Source organism: Maylandia zebra, linkage group LG19, assembly GCF_041146795.1.
Source record: "Maylandia zebra isolate NMK-2024a linkage group LG19, Mzebra_GT3a, whole genome shotgun sequence".
Lineage (NCBI taxonomy): Eukaryota > Metazoa > Chordata > Actinopteri > Cichliformes > Cichlidae > Maylandia > Maylandia zebra.
In genome coordinates this window covers 823264-844695 of record NC_135185.1, presented here as the reverse complement: position 1 = coordinate 844695, position 21432 = coordinate 823264, and the positions used below count along the sequence as shown (strand labels likewise).

General features: G+C 42.2%; 1 protein-coding gene across 1 annotated transcript in view; it reads left to right on the top strand.

The window, feature by feature from the left end:
• Positions 1-19440, top strand: part of bcl11ba (BCL11 transcription factor B a) — a 36029-nt gene extending 16589 nt beyond the window's left edge. The window contains exon 3 of the mRNA XM_004564148.3: positions 14085-19440. Coding sequence (XP_004564205.1) covers positions 14085-16084 — 2000 coding nt within the window. The 3' untranslated portion in view covers positions 16085-19440. The remainder of the gene's footprint in view (positions 1-14084) is intronic.
• The last annotated feature ends 1992 nt before the right edge of the window (positions 19441-21432 follow it).

Below are 21432 nucleotides of genomic sequence, written 5' to 3'. Positions count from 1 at the left end.
GACTGATGACATTTGAGCACCGAGCCCCTCAAGGAAGGGATACAGTGGCATTCTCTGTCGTTGCAATGTGTGTGTGTGTGTGTGTGTCTGTGTGTGTGCAATTTTATAAACACATAACCTCTGTAGTCGTGTCAAACGCAGCCGATTATTATCGTATTATTACAGCAGCAGTAATTTTGCTGTCAGTATCAACTTTGTGTTAAGTTGAAGTGTAGGAAGGTTCAGTGACACCGGTCACAATTATTTATCTGTAATTTTCCAACATTGTGACTGATCTGTGTTAAGAAACTGTCACAGTGCTGGTAAAGGACCAGTCTTTAGTCATGAGTGCACGAGGGCGCACTGCAGAGGGCTCGCAGATAAAACTGCCAGGTTCATAAAGAGTTCACAGCAGTGTGAAACATATTAATGTCACGTGGATGCTTGTGTTTTCTTTGCATGTTCAATGCTATGTGTTCAGTACCATAAAATATATTTAGCCTTTGCAACATCGAAATATGCAGACAATGCTTTCAAATTTTGCAAGCCTGAAATATACGAGAATCACTTCAATGCTGGAGCCGTAATTAAAATTTAAATACAGCAAAGTGGGATAAGTGTGCTGGGATTCATGCACTTGTAGAGAGGAAGTGCATCCCTGCAGTGTAAAAATAGAAAGAATAGCACTAGAATTCCACACTCACCTATTTGTCAAGCTCTATTTCTGGTATCTGGAAAGTGTTCCACACAAGCGCACTTTGTACAGGAAACTCCACTTGGGCTGAAATAAATAAAAGAACTTGTCGTTAGCATGAGACACTGGATTTTTGCATCTAATTTGCAGCAACAAAGGTGAAGCAAAGACGCATTTTTGCATTTGTAAAGCATATGCCTGCCTGAAACGTGCAGAGTCATCTGGGCTGACGCTGGTCATAGGAAACTAGCAAGCTAGTCAGCGTCAGTTTAGTCTAACAGAACTTTATTATTATTCATATTTGGTGTTTGGATATGCCTCCCAGCTTTGTCATAACACCCGTAATCCCAGACTTCTCTGAATTAACTGCTCAACTTTGCTCGGACTGAGACCAAGGGATGTCTCTGCTGTGTCTCACAGACAGCACCGTGCTTTGTCTTGTCTGCACCACCACAACAACCTACTTTATCTCACCAGCTTTGAGGATCTGAATCTCCACCTGTGTCACGTTGACACTGCTGGTTTTTACTGCAACTCTGCATCCAAGATTTGATTTTGTGAAGTCGGATGGTAGCACAAGAGGGCTTTGGAGGATCGGGGAAGCATGTGCACGCTGCAAAGCAGACACAACACCTCAAAGACAGGTAACATATACAGCAGCCCAGTGATGCTTCAAACCTTTTTACACCAAACAGGGAGAGGCGTAGCTCTCGACTAAAAATAATTTGCCAGCACTGTCACTGCTCACTAGCAGGCAGCAGCATTCCCAGTCCAGCCGCACGGACACGATGGGATTATCCAAGTGTTTTGCTGAGTTTGAGGGAGACTCATGACCGCCCCTCTTCTCTACAATAGCCTGTCGGCATTTAACACTGGCCAAATCACCACTTAACAAAAGCTAATTTCTCACTTGGTTAAACTGGGAAGGATTAGGGGCCCTGTGTTGGTGCAGTCCATGTTTGGTGAAGAGTGAGGGATGGAAGGATGTTAGCAAAAGATTTAAACCTCAATTACAAGCGAGCGAGGACTTTTGTGCATCCGTGGCGAAGGTGGGACGCTGAGGTTTAGCCACTTTGCTGGAAATGTTTGCTGCCTCATTGTGTGTGCATGTAGGTGTGTGTGTGTGCAGAGCTGAGGGTGACATAGCCTGACAAATACATGATGATCCCCTTGTTTAGAAGGCTTTAAATCTCTCCGGTTTCACATACTTACTGCCTTGGCTTTACATGAGGAGGTAGGACACATAATCCAAGCAATTTAAACCTTTCCTGTGTTTTATGACAGAAACTAAAGAGCTGCTGTTCTGTTGTGTGGCTGCTGCATTTTCCTGTAACTCTCTGAGGTTAGGGGGTAACCCTGACCTACACTTTGGAAATATGGAAAAATGCATTTGTGGATAGGTGAAGTATTTCTTAAAAGCTACAACTACAGCTTGAGGTTCAGGCTGAGATCTTCTGGTGACCTAAACCTGGATCTACTCCTTTAAATGAATTTGCACTTGTGTTTCCAAACAGAGACAGAAGAGCTGTGAGGCTAAAATGCTAAACGGGCTGTTTGGCCCTTTGTACAACATGCTTCATTCACTCACTCACACTGACGGATGAACCACAGAGGACGTTTGTCATGTGGGCAGGCATCAAACCAACAACCTTCCAACTGCTCTTCCTCCTCAGCTGCAGCCAGTTTGACCAGTATGCCTAAAATTCCCCAAATATAAACCAGCTCAAGCTTCTAGCATCACTTTTGCATCACTCCTTTAAAACTGCCAAAGAAAGTTCACAACAGAAGCTTTAGAGCGTTTTCTTTTCTCCCTTTGTGTTTTTTAAAATCCTGTAAAACCCTTAAAACCAGTTAGTGCAGCTCCTCTGCCACAGTAACACGTTCTCCTTTGTTGTGTTGTTCTTACACCGTCCAGTTTTTCAGCCTTCAGTGCTCACACTCACTTATTTTGTGTGAGGGACGTTCTAGTGCTGCAGAATCAGAGCGGTGGTCTCTCGCAGTCTTTGGACCCTTTAGCTGCTCTCAGTGTCTCATCTCCTCCAGACTTTTGGGGGGACAAAGAGAGAGTTAGAGTTCCCCCTCCCAGAAACAGCAAACCCTTTCGTTTGTATCAAAGCTTTGCCTCACCCCTGCTGACACCCCTGAATTATTCACTTAGAGGAAAGGATAAACAAAGCTTGCTAGCTACAGTTGTTCTATTGATTTCTCTGAGCAACATCACAGATAACAAAAAGAGGGCTGGAGGAGAGAATCTCGGCTGCTGCCATCTCTCATGCTCCTTAAAAAATAAATAAATCTGTAAATAAATCAATAACGTGGAGTTTTTCTTCGGAGAAAACAGCCCGCGTCCCGTTTCACAGGAACGCGAGTAATGCATTCATAAATATTTGTTGTTATTTAGGCAGCAAGAGCACATGTGAGCATCTCCCCCGTAGGAGCGGCCTTTCTTACCTGTGGGTTCGACTAAAATTGCCAATTGTTGGGATAATTTGGTGTTTAGAGCGAGGCTGAGGGGGCCGGCCAAGTAAACAATGCTGGCTGTAGGCCAATAACTGGCAGCAGCCCTCTGATGAGAAACAGGCAGATCTTTTCTTCAGCGTTTCTCTCTGGCCCTTCTGCACTGGCACTTCAAAATAAAAGCCCACCTTGTTACTTAAATCTCTCTCGTGCACGGAGTTACTGGGATCGTTAATTTTAGGATCACCTTCATATGCACTCCTGTGTTTGTGATCCTGCAGGATCCTTAAATTCCCCCTTTTTCTCCACTTAATGTTTGGCAAATTAAAGGCATGTGAGATCATTGTAATTTGGCAGGTGTTCCCTCACACCCCGTCTAATCGTCAAAGGGCTTGTCCATGCATTTGCTACCCCTGCCCCACAGCACACTACTATGGCATCTAAATGCTATTTGACCCCCACTGACGAAAACTGCAGTGTCTGAGGGATTTTTTCAGCTGTGGGTGGTCAGTGGATAACGTGTGACAGGTGGCCTTAACCTGTGTGGACTTCCTAAACTGGCTGCAACGAGGAGCTTCAATGGCGTGGGAAATGTGCCGAGTGAGTCCTGATGCGATCGTGCTAGCAAAACCAAGATAAAGCCCTCACATGCACAAAAACACTCGCAGCAGAGCAGAACCAGCAGCCTTGAACGAAATGGTCCGTACTTCAGTCTAATGAGGATGGCTCACACCAACCAACTCTAACCACGCAGTTTTCTGATTCTCTGTCCTGTATAGTGTCTGTAAGAGAGAAAACAGCTGCTCGGGCTTTGATACAAACCTCACATATAGATGCAGACATACACCTACAGGATTCACATCGTCTTCCAACTGAAGGATGAATAACAGGGTCTGAGTTAGTATGAATGAAAGGTTTGTTAACGTGGGGCTAAAGTCAGTGGGCGTTGGGAATGGCAGGAGGAATCATTCAGTTTCTAAGGTAATGATGATCTTTGTCACTGAGTGATAGTTTTCCTCAGTTTCCTTTTCCTTCTGTAAGTTAGCTGATGTTCAAACTTCTCTTCATGCTAACCTGCAACGAAAAACAAAGTAAATGCGGCCTGGCTTTGGTACAAGACTAACTACTAAAATACATGTTTGGCTGTCGTGCATTCCTCCTACAAAACACTTGAGCTAACAAGCTGCTGTACTTTAGCACTTAACCAGTGTTGATGGTAACAACCAGTCACACCATGTCAGCTGTTCACAGATGGCCGACCAGTTTACTGTCTGTCGTAACTGGTTCTGTGTAAGTCACGTGGTGATTGTTAGATTTTCTAAGCTGCAGTTAAACTAGTTTTCATGTGCTTTGAATACAGACATGTGAAACCGTTACGATCCACCCAGTCACCACTCGGGGGCATCTCAGCCACAAACTAAAGTTGTTATGTTTCAGCTCACTTACGCGCATTTTGGCCTTTTAGCCTTTTTTCCGTTATAAGATTTCACTCGGAGCATGCCACCAGCAGGTGTAAGTGTATCCTGGAAGGCTCTGTGCTCACTTGGTGGATGAAATTGAAATCACTGCATGCTATGAATCAGTATGACTCTGCTACATTATATAATGGGCCCCCCTGCCTGCAGGTATATACTTGAGCGTTAACAACCCAGCCTTTCAGGAGCTCTCCAGTCATGTAGCCCTTATAAGGGCCTCCAGCACAGACCTGTCTCATCATCCCTCCATCCATGTCCTCCCCTAACCCCCTTCTGGTCTGGATCTGCTCTCGACCTGCCCCACTTTCCTTCCTGCTCCTACTTCTCACTGCTGTTTCTGTATAAACAAGTGGAGTCTGACCAAAACATTCAAAGCCCAGTCTACACTCCTCCACCATTAACCCCCTATTGTACTTCTGCTTCTGCGTCCACAGATTAAGTTGGTCAAGTCAAATATGTCTGTTTTAGGGGAGAAGACGTTTAAATAGCTGCTAAAGATTACCACGCTGTGGTGGGTGAAAAGGTGAAGCTGATCACGAGGAACAGTGTTAAAGTCATGAACCTGGTTTGTGATGAAATGAGGGAGAAAGGCACCAGAACAACAGAGAGAGAAATTCTTCTCTTGCTGGTGTCAGGCAAAGCTGTAATATGTCTTATTCAAACAGGAGGTGCGCCGCTACATCATAGTCTTGGACGGAGCTGCAAGCATATGTGTGTGTTGTGTGTTCCAGGAGACTCCCACTTGGCAGTGTGCAAGAGGAGGTGGAGGATGGGTGGGGAGGGATTTGGACGGGACAGGTGACAGGGAGACATAGAGGAGATGGCGAGGGGTTCCAAAAATGTGTTGGACTGCCGTCTTAGTGGAATCAAGCTCGTGGCAGCGTTTCTTTATTGTGGCTACAGAAACCAAACCAAGTCTTCACCTGACAAGATGTCGATGACTTCACCTCCACAGACAAAACCCAGACTCTCCACGATCCTGAGCGCTGGGCATTTTTTTAAGTAATGCAAACATGTTTGTTCTTGTTTCTCCGTTTAGCAGAAGCAGCACAGACACGGACGGATCAGCTGTTGTCCTGGAGAGTTGGGGTGGATTTACCTTTTATGTGCCACATCTGTACTCTATCAGTTAACCACGTATCTAAGTGCACCTCCCACTTGCCAGATCATCCTTGCTCCTGTAAGGTCCCGGCTTACTTTCAACTGTAAACACAAAGTCCACACGCTGAAAGAGTGACAGGTATCAGGTGCTCCTCCATGCCATGTGCATATGAGTGTGTCCAGGATTAGGCGCACCCCCCACAGGCTTCAGAGGCTGTGTTTGGGCAGGATGAAGCCTTGTGTAGAGTCTATTGGTGACAGCTTCTTCCTCACACACACACACACAGCTTCATGCGCGCTCCCCAGGTGCAGTGGTGCGGGCCAGTGTGTGGGATTAGCTGGTATGCTCTGGCACTCTCCTCTGGTAATCCCTCTAATTTGTTAACAGGGCACAGAGACAGGGACACACACACACAGCTTGCTGCAGCAGTTTGTTTTGGATTGCATCTCACCCCCTCATTTTGACTACAGGACCACTTGTCATGTGGCGAGAGGGACGGAGCATCTCGTCTTTGTCCTCTTCTTTCTCTCACTGCTGCTCCACTTCCCTAATGAGCTAAATGCATTCTAATTTGGCTGTGATGAGCTAAGCCTTCCTTTAACATCCCAAGAATGTCAAAGCCCCCTCCCTCCCACCCCCTCCTTGATTTGTCATGAGTGCACGGCTTGTATACACATTTGTGTGCGCACACCTTGCACAACCATAATCCTTTGTTGGCTGGATAACGTGCAGAGAAGATGGGGTAATGCTAAAGTTCAGCACATGCTGAGACAGAGTGAGGGAACAGAGAGCAGCAGTGTCTAAATAATGTTGATTCTGGATGTCGATGCACTTTGTTCCAACTGTCAGGTTGGACTTTTGAGGTGTTGCTTTTTAAGCAAAACACGGCTCCTCCAGCTACTGACAGCAGTGACTGCAGTAATCTCATGTAGTATTTGGGAAAAACAACCCAGCTATTGAGAGCTGAGTACAGTCTTTGAAACAGTGATACAGTAAAAGTCATGGTTTGCCTCTTCAAATATACATACGTGTCACTTTTACGTTTGGGCCTTTCGTCCACACGTACATGGCGTTGTCGATCACTGAAAACTGCGATTTTAAAAACTCTGTTTTTACGTTTACGTGTGGACGAGGAAAACAGAGATTTACTCACGTAACGTCAAAGGTGTGTTATTGTTTACATGAGATTCATTTCTACAATAGAAGAAGAGAAAATGTTGTTGCTGTTAATCTATCGGCAGTTTTTACACACATATACACACAGTTACTGGAGTCAGAGTGAACTTCACAGACGTTCTCACAACGTCGGTTTTAAATAAATTAAATTTTTAAAAAATTTAATGTATGTACCCTGTATGCATTTGATGTATTCCTAAGTTCCTGAGACAGCCAAATACTGTCTTTTGTTATTAACATTTGAAATGTAACACGAAATTAGCTGCTTTTCCAGAAAAACACAAACTTTTCAGAAGTACTTCAGGTTTTGTGAGGGTACAAAACCCTGTTTAGCCGTTCCCTCCCAGGCTTCTGATTGGCCAACATTTTGTTTTTAGCGTTTACATGTGGACGGAGATATTTTTCCAAAACTGCACGTGTGGACGGGATTAAAAAAAAAACGGAAACGGAAAATCTCAGTTTTCAAAAACACCCGTGTACGTGAGGACGTAGCCAAAGTGTTGTTACTGAAAACAGTTGGTTATAAGCAGCTCGTACAAATAAGCTGAGAAAATAGTTTCTGAGAGTCTCCAAAGAAAATGACGTTTTTATCACCAGTTCATGAACTAAGGCTATCACTTATTATGAAATTAGCACAAAATCCAAACCAAGCACTAAACTTTCCATTTAGTGTTTCACTTTGGACAAATCAAATCACCCGGCTGAGCGTGTAGGCTGACAGCAGGAAGAGCTTAGACTTTGGGTCTTTAGCCACCAGCATCTGTGGTGAGTCAGTCCAACAAATCACTAAAGGTTGATGCAGGAGAAAAGAACAGGTCCTCATATTTGCACAGCTAAAGTGATTTGATTACAGCTGCTGCTGTGGTGTTGTTGTGATTGTAGTTATGGACACATGGTGGACGGCGTAAAAAAGCTGCACTCTGCACACGTCATTGAAAACTAGCAGAACACTTTAACTCTGCACCAGATGAACTTGAAACGATCCCATTGGCTGGAGACACACACACCAAATAAACACTTGTTTAGAGAAAAAAGTGTCCTCTACCGTGACAGTGAGGTATGTAGAGTGTCCACACGTGTAAGAGTGGACAAACACGGTGCCTGATTTGCTTTGCTGCCATGCTATGATAGTGAATCGGCCGTGCAGGAGGAGAGCTCTGTGTGTGAGGTCAGGGGGCACCATGGAAGAATAATAACGCAGCTTAAGTATGCAAAAAAATGTCAGGAAACTTTTTACAAGTGGGACAAAAGGCCAAGAGGAGAACATGCACACACAGATGTACACACAGAGTCCCTGCGCTCCCGACTCGTCACAGCTTTCGTGCTTTTTGGTGTGGAAAAGCCTCACAAAGGTAAAACAAACGTGTTAAACGGCTGCTTAACCTCGTGAAGTTAAAATCAACCAGGTTGTTCTAAACTGTCGGGTCAGAGTTCGTGGTTGGATTTGGTCGATGTGTTATTTTGTTCCTGTTAACACGTAAACGGAAAGCTTTTAAGAGAAATCAAAATGTCTGGACCTTTATTGAAATGGCACATTTTCTGCTGCTGAGCAGCGTGTGGCTCGAATAAACCCATGTTTAGGTGTTGAACGTTCAAACATGATGGCAAAGAAGACATCGGGAGGACGATATCTTTATAATGGAACAAACGGTGTTTTTTCCTGATGATGGTTTAAGTAAACTAGCTAAAGATGATGAATCACACTTTATGAAGGGAGCTTTTCCCCTCAGATCAGCCTTCTTTGTTCTTCTTTTTAGAGTATTGCAGAAATTGCTATTGCAACGAATAACATTAGGTGTTTGAGTTAGCATGAAGTGAAGTGGAGTGGAAACTTTTAGGCCTAAAATTACTTTATCTTTATTTTTGTAAAGCTGCCTAATTTGCATTAGTTTTATCTATGAGCAAAATGAAGACTGGCCTGACGCTGCATACCAGTCTACTCTATCTTTGTGAAACCTGCCGCGGGTTATTTCAGTCACTCAGTGTGTGTAAATACTTATAAAGCCATATATGCAGGGTGCAGTTTGCAAGAACATCAAAGGCTAGATTTGGTCTTTCACAATAAAACAATAAAGAAACAGCGTGCATTGATTGTTTCTGCTTTGCTGCAGAACATCATCTCTTTCACCCTCATCTGCAAATCTGTGGACAGAATCTTTTGGACTTTGAGCTCTGAAATGTGTTTTACAGCATCGTGGCCCACAGGCTCCAACTTTGAGTGGTGCAGTGAATTAAGTCGAGGATGGGGAAACTCTTTTCACACTGAGCGTGGCTGCTCAATCACTTGCAAAGTTAACAAACTGTGTGTATAAAATTTCTTCAGGAACCTTCAGCGACGTTTCTACCTGTGAGCTGTGAGACAGAAGCCTCGGTGCATAACTGCAGCTCAATAAGCTGAAGTTAGAAGCTACAGATCTCATTTTGTGAGTGATGTAGATTATCCAACGCGCAGTTTAGACTCATAAGGAATGTTTCCAGGACTTTTCTGTCAGGCTCTGAATCCTTTGCGTTTCTACATACATTGAAACAGCGATGCTTGACGGCACAGTGCAAAGTCAGAACGTGATCTCCGAGTCTGCCCTCGTGAGCTCGGAAATTCAATTTGAAATTCAATTTAAAGTCAATTTCTGATTTGAGTATTGTTTGTGCTGCAGTGTAAAAATCAGAGGGTGGGGATAGAAATGTAACCCCACTGAGGATAAAAATAATTTAGCAGAAGCAGGGGTGGGTGGAGCGGGAATTTGCTCCGATCCAGGAATTTTACTTTGATCTTATAAAGTTGCGGGGCGACTGGAGCTGGTATTGCTGACATTTAACTGCAGTTGTAGTAAAATTCATTTGATATTTTTCTCTATATAAGAAAAGCAAAGGAATAGCTGCAGCTTGAGAGGATAGAAAACACTGGAAAGACGAGTCTGACTCTGTGTCGCCATAAAGGAAAAGGATCTTTGTAGGACACAATAATCCTCACAGCCTCGGCTGACACTCACTACATTTATCGCACACATTTGTGTTGATCCGTGCGTCTGCTTTAATTGTACATCTCTTCCTCCCTCCTTCAACTGTAATAGCTGTGATTTAATTTGGCTATTTAACCTGTAATTCCAGCGATATTTATTGAGGACCGAGGAGGAGAAAATTGGGCCATTAGCCGCCCCAGATGAATACACTGAGATGAAAATGAATGCTGCTAACTGCCAGTTGACCTTTGCACCTTTGCTTTTCTAGACATTCCCACTCTTCCCTTTTTTTTTATTAGCGGCAGCAACAGTAATTACGGCAAATTGAATCATAGTGAAAATTGGAATCTGACAGTAATGAGAGTTTTATACTGTGTGAAAGTGAACCCGGGAAGAGAAATGAAGAAGAGAGATTACTTAAAACGTGGCTGCTGCATATGTGCCGCTGGACACACACACACACAAACCAGACACCATTATCACTGGTTTCAACTGGGAGAATCCTTCCAGTCCAGACGACCCGATCGCTGCGTATTTGTTTGAGAGGAAATAAATCATATTAAAATTCATCTTCCTTACTGCTCATCACACTGGGTCGATGATATTTGGTGTCCGTAGGGTTGTGTCTAATAATGTGACATTATACATACTGAAGGTGTGTGTGTGTGTGAGCCAAACTAAACACAGGCAGAGAGCCAGACTGCACACAGCGTCTTTCGTCTTAGAGTTTATGGACGGATGGGTTTGAATGGAGAGTTTAAGTTGCTTAGTTTTGTCAGCACCTCTGAGGTTTACACATTTAAAGATAATTATTTCTGTTTCCTGTGATCGAAACATGAACTGATCCCAGAGCATATATATGAGCTATTGTTATCTGTCGATTTTAAAACTTACATTAAGGTTTATTGTTCATTTATTTCAACAAACAAGTCACATATTTGATGCAGCTGCCACTACTGCACAGTAAAGCCAATGGCCAACAGTGGCTCTGATGTAATAGTACACTTTCCTGCTTTTGACCTCATTTGGTCATTTTTGAAAGAAAATGGCACATTGGCCTACATCGCGTGATTAAACATCTGATCACAAATAAAGCAAAGCTGCAAGTTAGCTCAGCAGGCGACTCAAACTGCACCATCACTCGTCCAATCTGATGAACGATGAGTTGCATCATTTCCAGGGGGGATATTTGGGATCACTCCCCAATTTTATTTGTAGCATATCTGCAGAGACAGGCTGGGAGCCTGGATACCAAACTGCAGCTGTAATTATTTCATCATGAATCATTTCAAATCACTAAAATAAAGCCAGTTCAGACAGGAAACACTAACATCCCTCGTTCTCGTCACATCACAGAGCAAACACACCCTCTCGATCTGGAAGTCTATTTAAGCCACAAAAGATGCTATTTTGTCCTGTGATGTGTCAGTGCTGCTGTTGCCCCGCATCTCTGCGGTGAGAGCAGTCAGAGGATTTTCACACAGTTTTTGCTTTTGTCTGGCAGCTGAAGAGGGCATTTGAACAGCAGGAGCACATTAAGGTAGTGTTGTCTTGGCAGATGGACACTGAACAGTGAGACGTAAAACCAGCAAAGTCGAGTTAAATAACAGCAAAGTAAGCAAACGTTATTTTTTTACATGGCAACATAATTCAGCTAAGTTAAAGTTTATCTGTCATGGAAAATAATCTATTCTATAAAGGACAAAACTAGGTGCTCAAAATGAACTACTATAACCTTTACTGAAGCACGCGGCCCACACTTACTGTAAACAGACGTACAGTGGGTCGTAACTCAAGCCGCGTGTGCGCGTTCGACACAAACACACAGGCACAGTGTATCTGTGCAGATGCTGAGGAGGGGAGTGTGTTTTCTCATCCCCTCCATAAAGCACGGCCCTCTGCATTCTACCAAATAAAGTGATGAGCAGCTCCCTCGCTCTCCCTCGCTCGTTCTGTTTTTTCATATGGAAATAGGAAATAATGGGGTGATTAAATAGAGTCGTATATTAAAGTACAGCTGACATTAGAATTAGCATAATGTGCTCTCGCCTCAGGCTGCATACTTTATTTGCCATCTGCGTTAGACTCCTTTCCCCTGGGAGGGCGCGCGCACACACACACACACACACACACGCACGCACGCACGCACGCACGCACGCACGCACGCACACACACACACACACACACACACACTTCCCCCAAGCAAAAACCATGACCCGCTCCCTCCACTGCGGCCAGAGTGAAATGGCGCGTTCTCTATTACTCGCTCCCTGTTTCGTTTGCTCACGCACACACACACACGCACAGACACACACACATTCCAATGACTTCTGTCAGCAGAAGAGAAGGGGGTCAAGCTAACAGAGACGGTGGGGTTGGAGGTGGTTTTTTTTTGAGTGTTAAGGGTCTTAAGATTCACTTAAGATTCAGCACTAAAACAGCTTGTGTGTGTGTCTGTGTGTGTGCATGTGTGTGTGTCTGTGAGAGAAACTTGCCAACAAAAGCTGAGACACGGGGAGCTGTTATTTTTATTGTGTGTGTGTCTGTGTGTGTGTGTGCGTGCGGTCTGCTATAATTAAGTCAAAAGGCTATACAGGACTGTGGAGCTAAACAGCTGTTCCACCTCTAGCCACTTAACGCACACACACACAATCTTTTGCAAGGAAGAGATGGTGAGCAGTATTTTTCTTTAATATAAATGAATAAATTAATGATTAAATTGATGAATTCTAACAAAGCATTATTTTCTTTCTGTAGATTTTTATAAAAAAAAAAGATTAAATATTGTGTGTGTTTCACAGAAATTTTAAAAATGTAGACTAATAATACATTTCATACATTCCTAAAATATATATTTTTAAACAGGCAAATAGAGAAAACTGTATTTATACTGGAGAAATGTGAAATGAAAAAATATTAACTTCTCTGTGACGTCTGATAAAAACACATCTACATTAGAACCAGTATTTATATATATGTGTGTGTGCGTCTGTGTGATTTAGTGCGTGTGTCTTTGGCTGCCAAAAAGAGTCATGGCCATGTATACACACACACACACACACACACACACACACACACACACACACACACACACAAATAAGGCTAACAGGGCAACAATTAGAGCAGCATATGTTTTGCCCAGTATCTGAAATGAGTGTACTAGGTCAACACTTCACTGAATACAAGAACAAGCGTATAATTACCATTATCTCTGTGTGTGTTTATACTTGTGTGTAAGGTTTGCTGTTTGGATTTAGTTATATGGCACATCAGTGGTTCTTTAATATTTGAAACTCAAATCTGTTAAAAAATTAAAAAACAAGGTTTCTTCTGAAAATCTGCTGATTTTAACGTGTGTGTTTCTTTTTTGTGGTTTTCTGTCATTATTTTTTTCACTTAATTTCTGCTGCATGACTGACAGATTTGTCATTCTGCTAACACTTATAATAAATATAAGTAATGAATTATACAACTTCACCTACTTTATCAATTTACCATTTATTAACTATGATTATTATAAAATTATTTTAAGAAAAAGTGTTATCATCAGCTATCGCTGCCTCTTGGTTGTTGCCCAGCTACACAGTCAATACATAAGGTTCAGCCCTAAATAGGGTTTAACAAATCTTGGACTGCTCAGTGTTACAGGAAATCACAACGTAGTGTTTTCTGCTCCACGTTATAAAACACTGAGGATTTAGATTAGTTTATTCAGATAAACACATGATTTTATTTTTCTGTCTATGAGTATTCTTGTCCTAACTAATATGACTTTAGCCAATTTATTTCTGTCATCCTTGGAGAAAATCATCTAGCCTGCTTACACACATAACGGTTTATCTATCAAACACACAGCAGCCACATATAGTACACTGTAATAGCAGTTGTTAGTGAGAGAGTCCCTGGACTAAGGGAGCACCTCTTGGTACATGGATTGAGTGTGTGCTGATCTAATGTGACTGTGGAAATGCACTTGTCAAAACATGATTAGTATTAGAATTTATGTGACAAGCTGAGTACCCATAGTCTTTGCAGCTAGTAGCAGTCCGAAGCAGAATATAAAACACTCCAGCACCTCACTGCCTTCCAGCCAAGAAAATTTTACACAACGCGGACACGTTTTTAAAAAGTTATTGTTAAAATCAATTAAAATCATGAATGAGGTCACATTAATGTAGCCTATCTCACAGAAAAGAATCTGTGCTCACATATTTAATTTATTGTTTCTGTGTCTGTTGCAGGTGGAAGAGATGAGCCCTCAAGCTATACATGTACCACCTGTAAGCAACCCTTTCCCAGCGCCTGGTTCCTGCTGCAGCATGCCCAGAACACCCACGGCATTCGCATTTACCTGGAGTCCAGCCCCTCCAGCGCAACCCTCACCCCACGCCTCACTATGCCTCCACCCATTGGCAACGACTCCATCCCACAGTCCCCCCTCACCAACTTTCTAGGGGATAACAACCCTTTCCACCTACTGAGGATGACAGCACCCCTGCTCCGTGAACCTCCTCCAGGCTTTGTAGAGAATCGTCTCCCCAGTACGCCTCCATTTGTCACTCCACCTCCCCGCCATCACCTGGACCCCCATCGCCTGGAACGCCTTAGTGCAGAGGAAATGGGCCTCATCTCCCAGCACCCCAGTGCCTTTGAAAGGGTGATGCGGCTAACACCTATGGCCATGGAGTCCCAGTCTATGGACTTCTCCAGGCGGTTACGAGAGTTAGCAGGGAACACTAACAGCACCACACCACCATTATCACCCAACAGGCCTAACCCTATGCATCGACTACTAAACCCTAATCCCTTCCAGCCTGGGCCAAAATCGCCATTTCTGAGCACTCCTCCATTGCCACCAATGCCCCCAAACAGCACCACCCCTCCCCAGACGCAGAACAAGATCAAGTCCTGTGAGTTCTGTGGTAAAACCTTCAAGTTTCAGAGCAACTTGGTGGTACATCGGCGCAGCCATACTGGAGAAAAACCATACAAGTGCCAGTTGTGTGACCACGCTTGCTCTCAGGCAAGCAAGCTGAAGCGCCACATGAAGACCCACATGCACAAGGCTGGATCCCTGACGGGGCGTTCAGATGATGGCTTATCCACCACGAGCTCCCCAGAACCAGGCACCAGTGACGTGCCAGGTGAGGGCATGAAAAACCGTGATGCTGATTTCCAGGGGGAAGGCAACGAGGAGGAAGAAGAGGAGGAAGAGGAAGAGGAGCTTGAGAATGAGAGTCGACCAGAATCAAATTTCAGCATGGAGTCTGAGTTCTACCGGAACAGGGAGAATGGTTCTAAACCTCTGTCAGAGGAGAAGTCGTCCCTTGGCCTTGAGAAGATAGTGGAAGGTGGGGGGCTCAATTCTATACAGCAGTACAATAATTTGATAGTTGACAATCGTAAACGGATGCCCTTCTCTAAGAGAGCCCTGGATGGCCAACGGGATACTGGAGATGAGGATTCAGTGGCTGGGGAAATAGATGACCACCAACAGGAGAGGACAACCATTAATGGCCGGAACTGTGGCTCCGGTGATTCTTTCTCAGGTCTGTTCCCCCGTAAGCCCACCCCCATTACCAGCCCAACCCTGTCCAACTCATCAAATAAGAGGATCAAGATAGAAAAGGACTTGGACATTCCCCCTGTACCCCACATTCCTTCTGAGAATGTGTACTCCCAGTGGTTGGTTGGCTATGCTGCCTCACGCCACTTCATCAAAGACCCTTTTCTAGGCTTCAGTGACTCCAGACAATCGCCCTTTGCCACCTCCTCTGAGCACTCTTCAGAGAATGGCAGCCTGCGCTTCTCAACCCCTCCAGGTGACTTGCTAGATGGGGGTTTGTCTGGCCGCAGCGGCACCGCCAGTGGGGGCAGCACACCTCATCTAGGTGGTGGCCCTGGTCCAGGTCGACCTAGTTCCAAGGACAGCAGGAGGTGCGACACCTGCGAGTTCTGTGGTAAGGTGTTCAAGAACTGTAGCAACCTGACGGTGCATCGGCGTAGTCACACTGGTGAAAGGCCCTACAAGTGTGAGCTGTGCAACTATGCCTGTGCCCAGAGCTCCAAGCTCACGCGCCACATGAAGACACATGGCCAGCTTGGTAAGGAGGTCTATCGCTGTGACATTTGCCAAATGCCCTTCAGCGTGTACAGCACCCTGGAGAAACATATGAAAAAGTGGCATGGAGAACATTTGATGACCAGTGAGGTCAAACTTGAACAAACAGAGAGGGCCTAAAGCTAATTCCCTGTTTCCGTACTCTTTGACTTCAAAATAACAAAAAGGGGTAGCTGGATACTTTTTTTATAAGATATTAATTTTGGGTTAATTTTAATTGTGTCTTTGATTAAATAAACTGCCAACTGAGAAAAAAAAAGCGTGAAAACAGAGATCAACTGAAGCTGTCTAAACTGCCTTATGTGGCATTCGTTTTTAAACAATCCGTCAGTTGAGTTATAAAATATATGGAGCCTTTAACTGTGCAATAATTTCTGTATTTATTGGATTTTGTATTTTGGCATGTGCAGGTACATTTTTATTAGAATTTTTTTTATTGTTTTCTTTTCATTACTGTTTTTTTTAAACCCACGTGATATCCTGAGAGTTCCTTAGAGGACACAAATCCATTTTCTCTCTTTTTTTTTGGCCACTTCTTGTAGGAAATTGTATATTAAACTAAATGTGTAATTTCTTGAAAAGCTGAATCAATCTTCAATTTGAAAGTGGTGTTAACTGAGAATGCTAGAATTAGTCTATTTTATGTGATACGCGAACAACAATCCTTTGGCATTGTAGCATGAACTGACTGTAAAACATGTCAATATAATTGGATATATAGCACCGAGTGTCATATTTGACGATAAATGTAAAATGAAAGAGGATCCCAAGGTTCGTAAACCCGTCTCCTCATGAAAACACCCTAACCAGCCGCAAGAAGCTGATGATAGGTAAGGCAGCTGCTGACTGGTACATAGTGCCGAGCTCCGACAACGCTACAACATCTTTCCCTTTGTTTTGTGTTAATACCATCTCATCTACATTCATACACCCATGCACTCTTTTGCATGAAGCCATATGATCTGTGTTATTTATTAGGAGAGAGCACGAAGCCATGACGAGTATGCGTAGCAAGAAATAGAACAATGAGACCGAGAGAACACAGGGACATCTCAGGGTAAACTGTACTACTTTCCTTTATTTACCTGTTCACTCCTGTGTTGCCCCGTGGCAAACAACTTGCAAAGCATTTATTTCATCATAGGTTGTAATCGTTAGAGACAGTTTTACCCCTCACGTGGCTAAAGTTTTAGCCTTAACATCCACCAGCTCACAAGTGTCCTCTTTAATCTTATGATTAGGTTCAATTCTTCCACGTTGTATGGAATCTGTATGTATTTGGCACACATGGATGGCAATCTTGTGATGGAAGGGTCATTAAGAAATTTACATTTAGATTTGCATAAGCAAAAATTACATAGAGACAGTGCACGTGAAGCCTAAACAGGTCACTGGCAACCTAGTGGATGTTAAGACCTCAAAGTTTTATTTCTAAAATAATAAAAATAATAATAATAGCCAGGTCCCTATGCATTTTGTGCTAAAATACATGACAATTTGTTGAACTTGCATTAGTAGTAAATTTGGACTTATTGCATTCTAGTGCTTGTACAGTTTGATTGATGAAGCCACCTCTCTAGAAATTTAAATTATTGATTGTTAGTTGAGTGCTGAAATAATAAAATTAATTTATCAGTTTGCCTCATGTCCTGTTGTTATTTTAAAAACCATGAATCAGTTTTCTTTAAGCCCTTTTCACCTTCATAATGGCACTTTTGTCAGTGTACGAACTCGCAGCTCTGAACAACAGACGCACACGTACAGAAATGTACTAAAGGGCCTGGAGCTTTCGATCACCTGGTACTAAAGTGCCCAAGGTTGCTAGGCTTGTCTTTCCCAATGTTGGCACTGTAAATTAAGAATAATAATAATTTATTTGGGACAGTTTTTGTACTGCCGTTCAAATTGACATGAGTGTGCCTTGACCAATGACCTTCCTATTTATTATCTTTGACAAATGCAACATTTGTTATGAAGTAACAAATTAAACGAAAGCTAAAACGTATCAACTTTACTGTGTAATGTGACCGTTAAACAGAAAAATCTAAATTAATACAAACGTAACAATGCTGAGTTTACAATGACGAGTACCCAGCACAACATCAATGTGTCTGTGTGTGTATATATGTATTCATATGTACATATAAAGGCACAAACCTATATAGAGAGTTATATGAAACGAGTCTGTCCCTCAACAGAAAAGTCAAGAAGAGGACAAAAAGCCACACAAAGAGTTAGGGAAGAGACTGGACAAAAATCAGGAAAAGCAGTAACTAAGAAGATCAGAATTTAGTGCACTCTGTCTTAAAATAAGTTTACAGTATTGATACAAGGGTAAAAATAATATGTGTGTGTATGTGAGTTTGAAACATTTCTTTCAGGTTTGCTTTGAAACTTTCTCTGAATGCCAAAGTGGCAACGTGTACATTGTTTTTCCTTTCTTGTGTTCTTTTTTCTTTTGGTGATGGGGTTTTAGTATATAAATATATATGAATATATATTACATTTTTGTTGTTTACTGTAAAAGTATACCAGTATTTGTAATATTGGAGAATGCCTGGGCATTTTACAAGACTATAAAAAGGTTGTTTTTTTAATTCTTTTTACGTTACAGTCCAGTTTAAATTGTGGGTCTCTTAAACTGTTTTTGTCACTGTAATTGTAAAAGTCTTCAATTTTAGTAACTTTTATTCTGCCTTGGGTGTAATTAAATTAAAAAATTATAAAATAAATGAATTAAAAAAATACTGAGCTGTAACACACTTGGATTTGACAGTAGGGTGGTGAGGGTGGAGGGTGGGTCCCATTTTTTTCAGGAAAAAACACACTGAGAATCCTGACTTGTATCTATTTTTCTTCTTCTGGAACGGAGTATTCTTCATGGATGGTTTGAAATACATGTGTAGGCACTTGCTGTCATTCCTACGGAGCTTGTCTTTTAAAAAAACTAACTGAAAAAAAACCCCTTGTAGACTATGTGCATCCTTTGTGAATAGGGTACTGTGAGTACCTCAAGATGTGTTGATCTTATATGGGGATGCAGAGGGGCCGGTTCGTTTAATGACACATCCCAATCCAACGACGGGCTGTCACAGCCTGTTTCTCCTCTCGCTGTGTGGGACAAACAGAACCTGATGAATTTGTACTGTTGTAATGAATCATGTTGTACAGAATGGGATCAAATAAAGGTTGTTAAGCAGCCTTTTTGCGACAAAAACACACACTGATGTTTTGTTTACTGCTCCATTGGTTGTACATAGTTTTTTATGATGACGCTGTTTTTCATTTTCTTTGACTTTTTGTGATTTCTAACTGGCACTGGCAGTGAATTCCCTGTGTTTTGGGGAAGAGGGTGGACGTGGCTGTTCTGTTTGACCTTTGTGACCTCCATGTCAGTTTTCAGGCACACGCCTCCCACGTTGATATTTCTCGGCATGAGAACAGAGCACAAATACAAGCTGTTACGTTTCTTTATCCTTTGGTTGTTTGTCTCAGTTTGTTCTTTGAGCTGGTTAAACACAAAGTGACCACAGGAAAAAGTCAAACAAATAACAAAAACACCAACAGAACAACACAATGAAGTCATCAGCCTCTCATGCATTCTTAACTAATTTACTAAAGCTCTGAAAACATTGAGTGTAAATTACAACTACGCACAATTAGCACTGCAGCAGTGGACCACAGAAACCACAATCCCAGGAACACAGCCAGCGAGCACAGCGCTAAAGCAAACGCTTGGATGTGATAGCACACATTTCCTGTATTCACAATCAATCAAAAATGCCATACTGGCAGCTTTCCACATGTTTGTGCTGAAACACACTGATAAATATAGTTCTGAAAATACAACGCAGAATGAAGTGATACGCTGTCACTGTTGGTATGTAATAATGTTTGAAAGCAGAGGGGAGGGGCTTATTTGGAGTAGGGTTGTAATGCTGTTTTCAAAGTTCCTTTATTTAAATACACAAACTCAAAGGCTGCTGTTACATCGCTGAGGTCCGGCCTGTGGATGCCATTGGCTGATTACAGTAAACGTGACTTTCAGACTTCCTCTGTCTGCTTCTGCTTTTTTAATCAAGACCACTGAAACCAGTCAACTCATCAAAGTTTGTTTGTTTGCTATTTTCCACACGGAGTCATTATTGAATATTTAAAATGTAATTATACAACATGATAAAAAATAATGTCAGTGCAACTCATAAATAACTTTAATATTTTACCTAATTTAATCAAGTGTTAAACAATGTACTTTATTACTCTGTCGACATGATTACACTGGACGATCACAGCATATAAAATAGTATTTTAAATGAATAATAACGTATTTAAAAATGAACTGAAAATTATGTAAATAATGAAAAATGATGATATCATAAATAACTGTACAGTTATAGACTCTCATCTCATTTCAGTCTCTTTTCAGTTTAATTTGACAAAACACACACACACACACACACACACACACACACACACCAACTGAAAGCAGAGGCGCTCTGATTTATTTTTTTGGACCAAGATAATCAATAAGTAAAAATCGTATATTGTGATTTTGTCTAGTTTTGTTGTCAAGTGTAATTTTTTGCATCTGTAGTTAAAACTACAGTGGAAACAGTACACACAGGCCTTCACAGATAAACTATACATACATACAACATTTTAAGCACTACATTTATTTATCAAGAAAGTGGACAAAACATATACCTTATTGATAATATGATAATATAAACAGAATCACTGAATGTGGGAGCATACTTCAATCCCCATTTTAATTACTACAAGTACACCTTCAGTGAAAATATAACATCCAGTTTATTCATCGAATTTGACAATAACCATATTTTCTCTTGCTGCCACACAAGAGGTGGCACTGCTACCTCTTAAAATGTTGAACCCTGTAATCAATCACAGAGGCTCAATATGTTTCAGATATGACAGTGAACAAATGACAAGTCAGAGTAATTAAATTGCATTCAAAGACACAGAGGAAGTGTTGTTTTTCTAATAAAAGAAGCGCAAACCAGACAAGAGGAGATCGTTTTGTTGTTTCCGTCTCTCAAAGCCCTGCACTCCTGCGACTGTGAGTGGCAGCGTTTACAATGAAAATACAAAAATCTACACGATAGCTGCTAAGATAATACATGTGTGCATCAGCCTCTCCGTCTTCTTAGAAAGGCAACACACGGGGAAAATCAGTCCCTAAAATGAGGTCATTAATTCTCTCATCACCTGCTTCAAAATTTTTACATTTTCCCTCTTATTTTGATTTAATTTCTTCTTTCCAATTCCACAGCAGAGAAGAGGGTGAAAAAGAAATCCAGACCCACAATTAGACCGAGGGAGGTAGGAATGCGGCGTTGGACAGACCCAAGCGAGTTGTGATTTGGCTTGAGTTTCAAGGCAAATGGGTAATTAAGGCTTTTCCCTGGCCGGCCTGCACTTTGAAGTCCCCTACAGGGGGGATTATC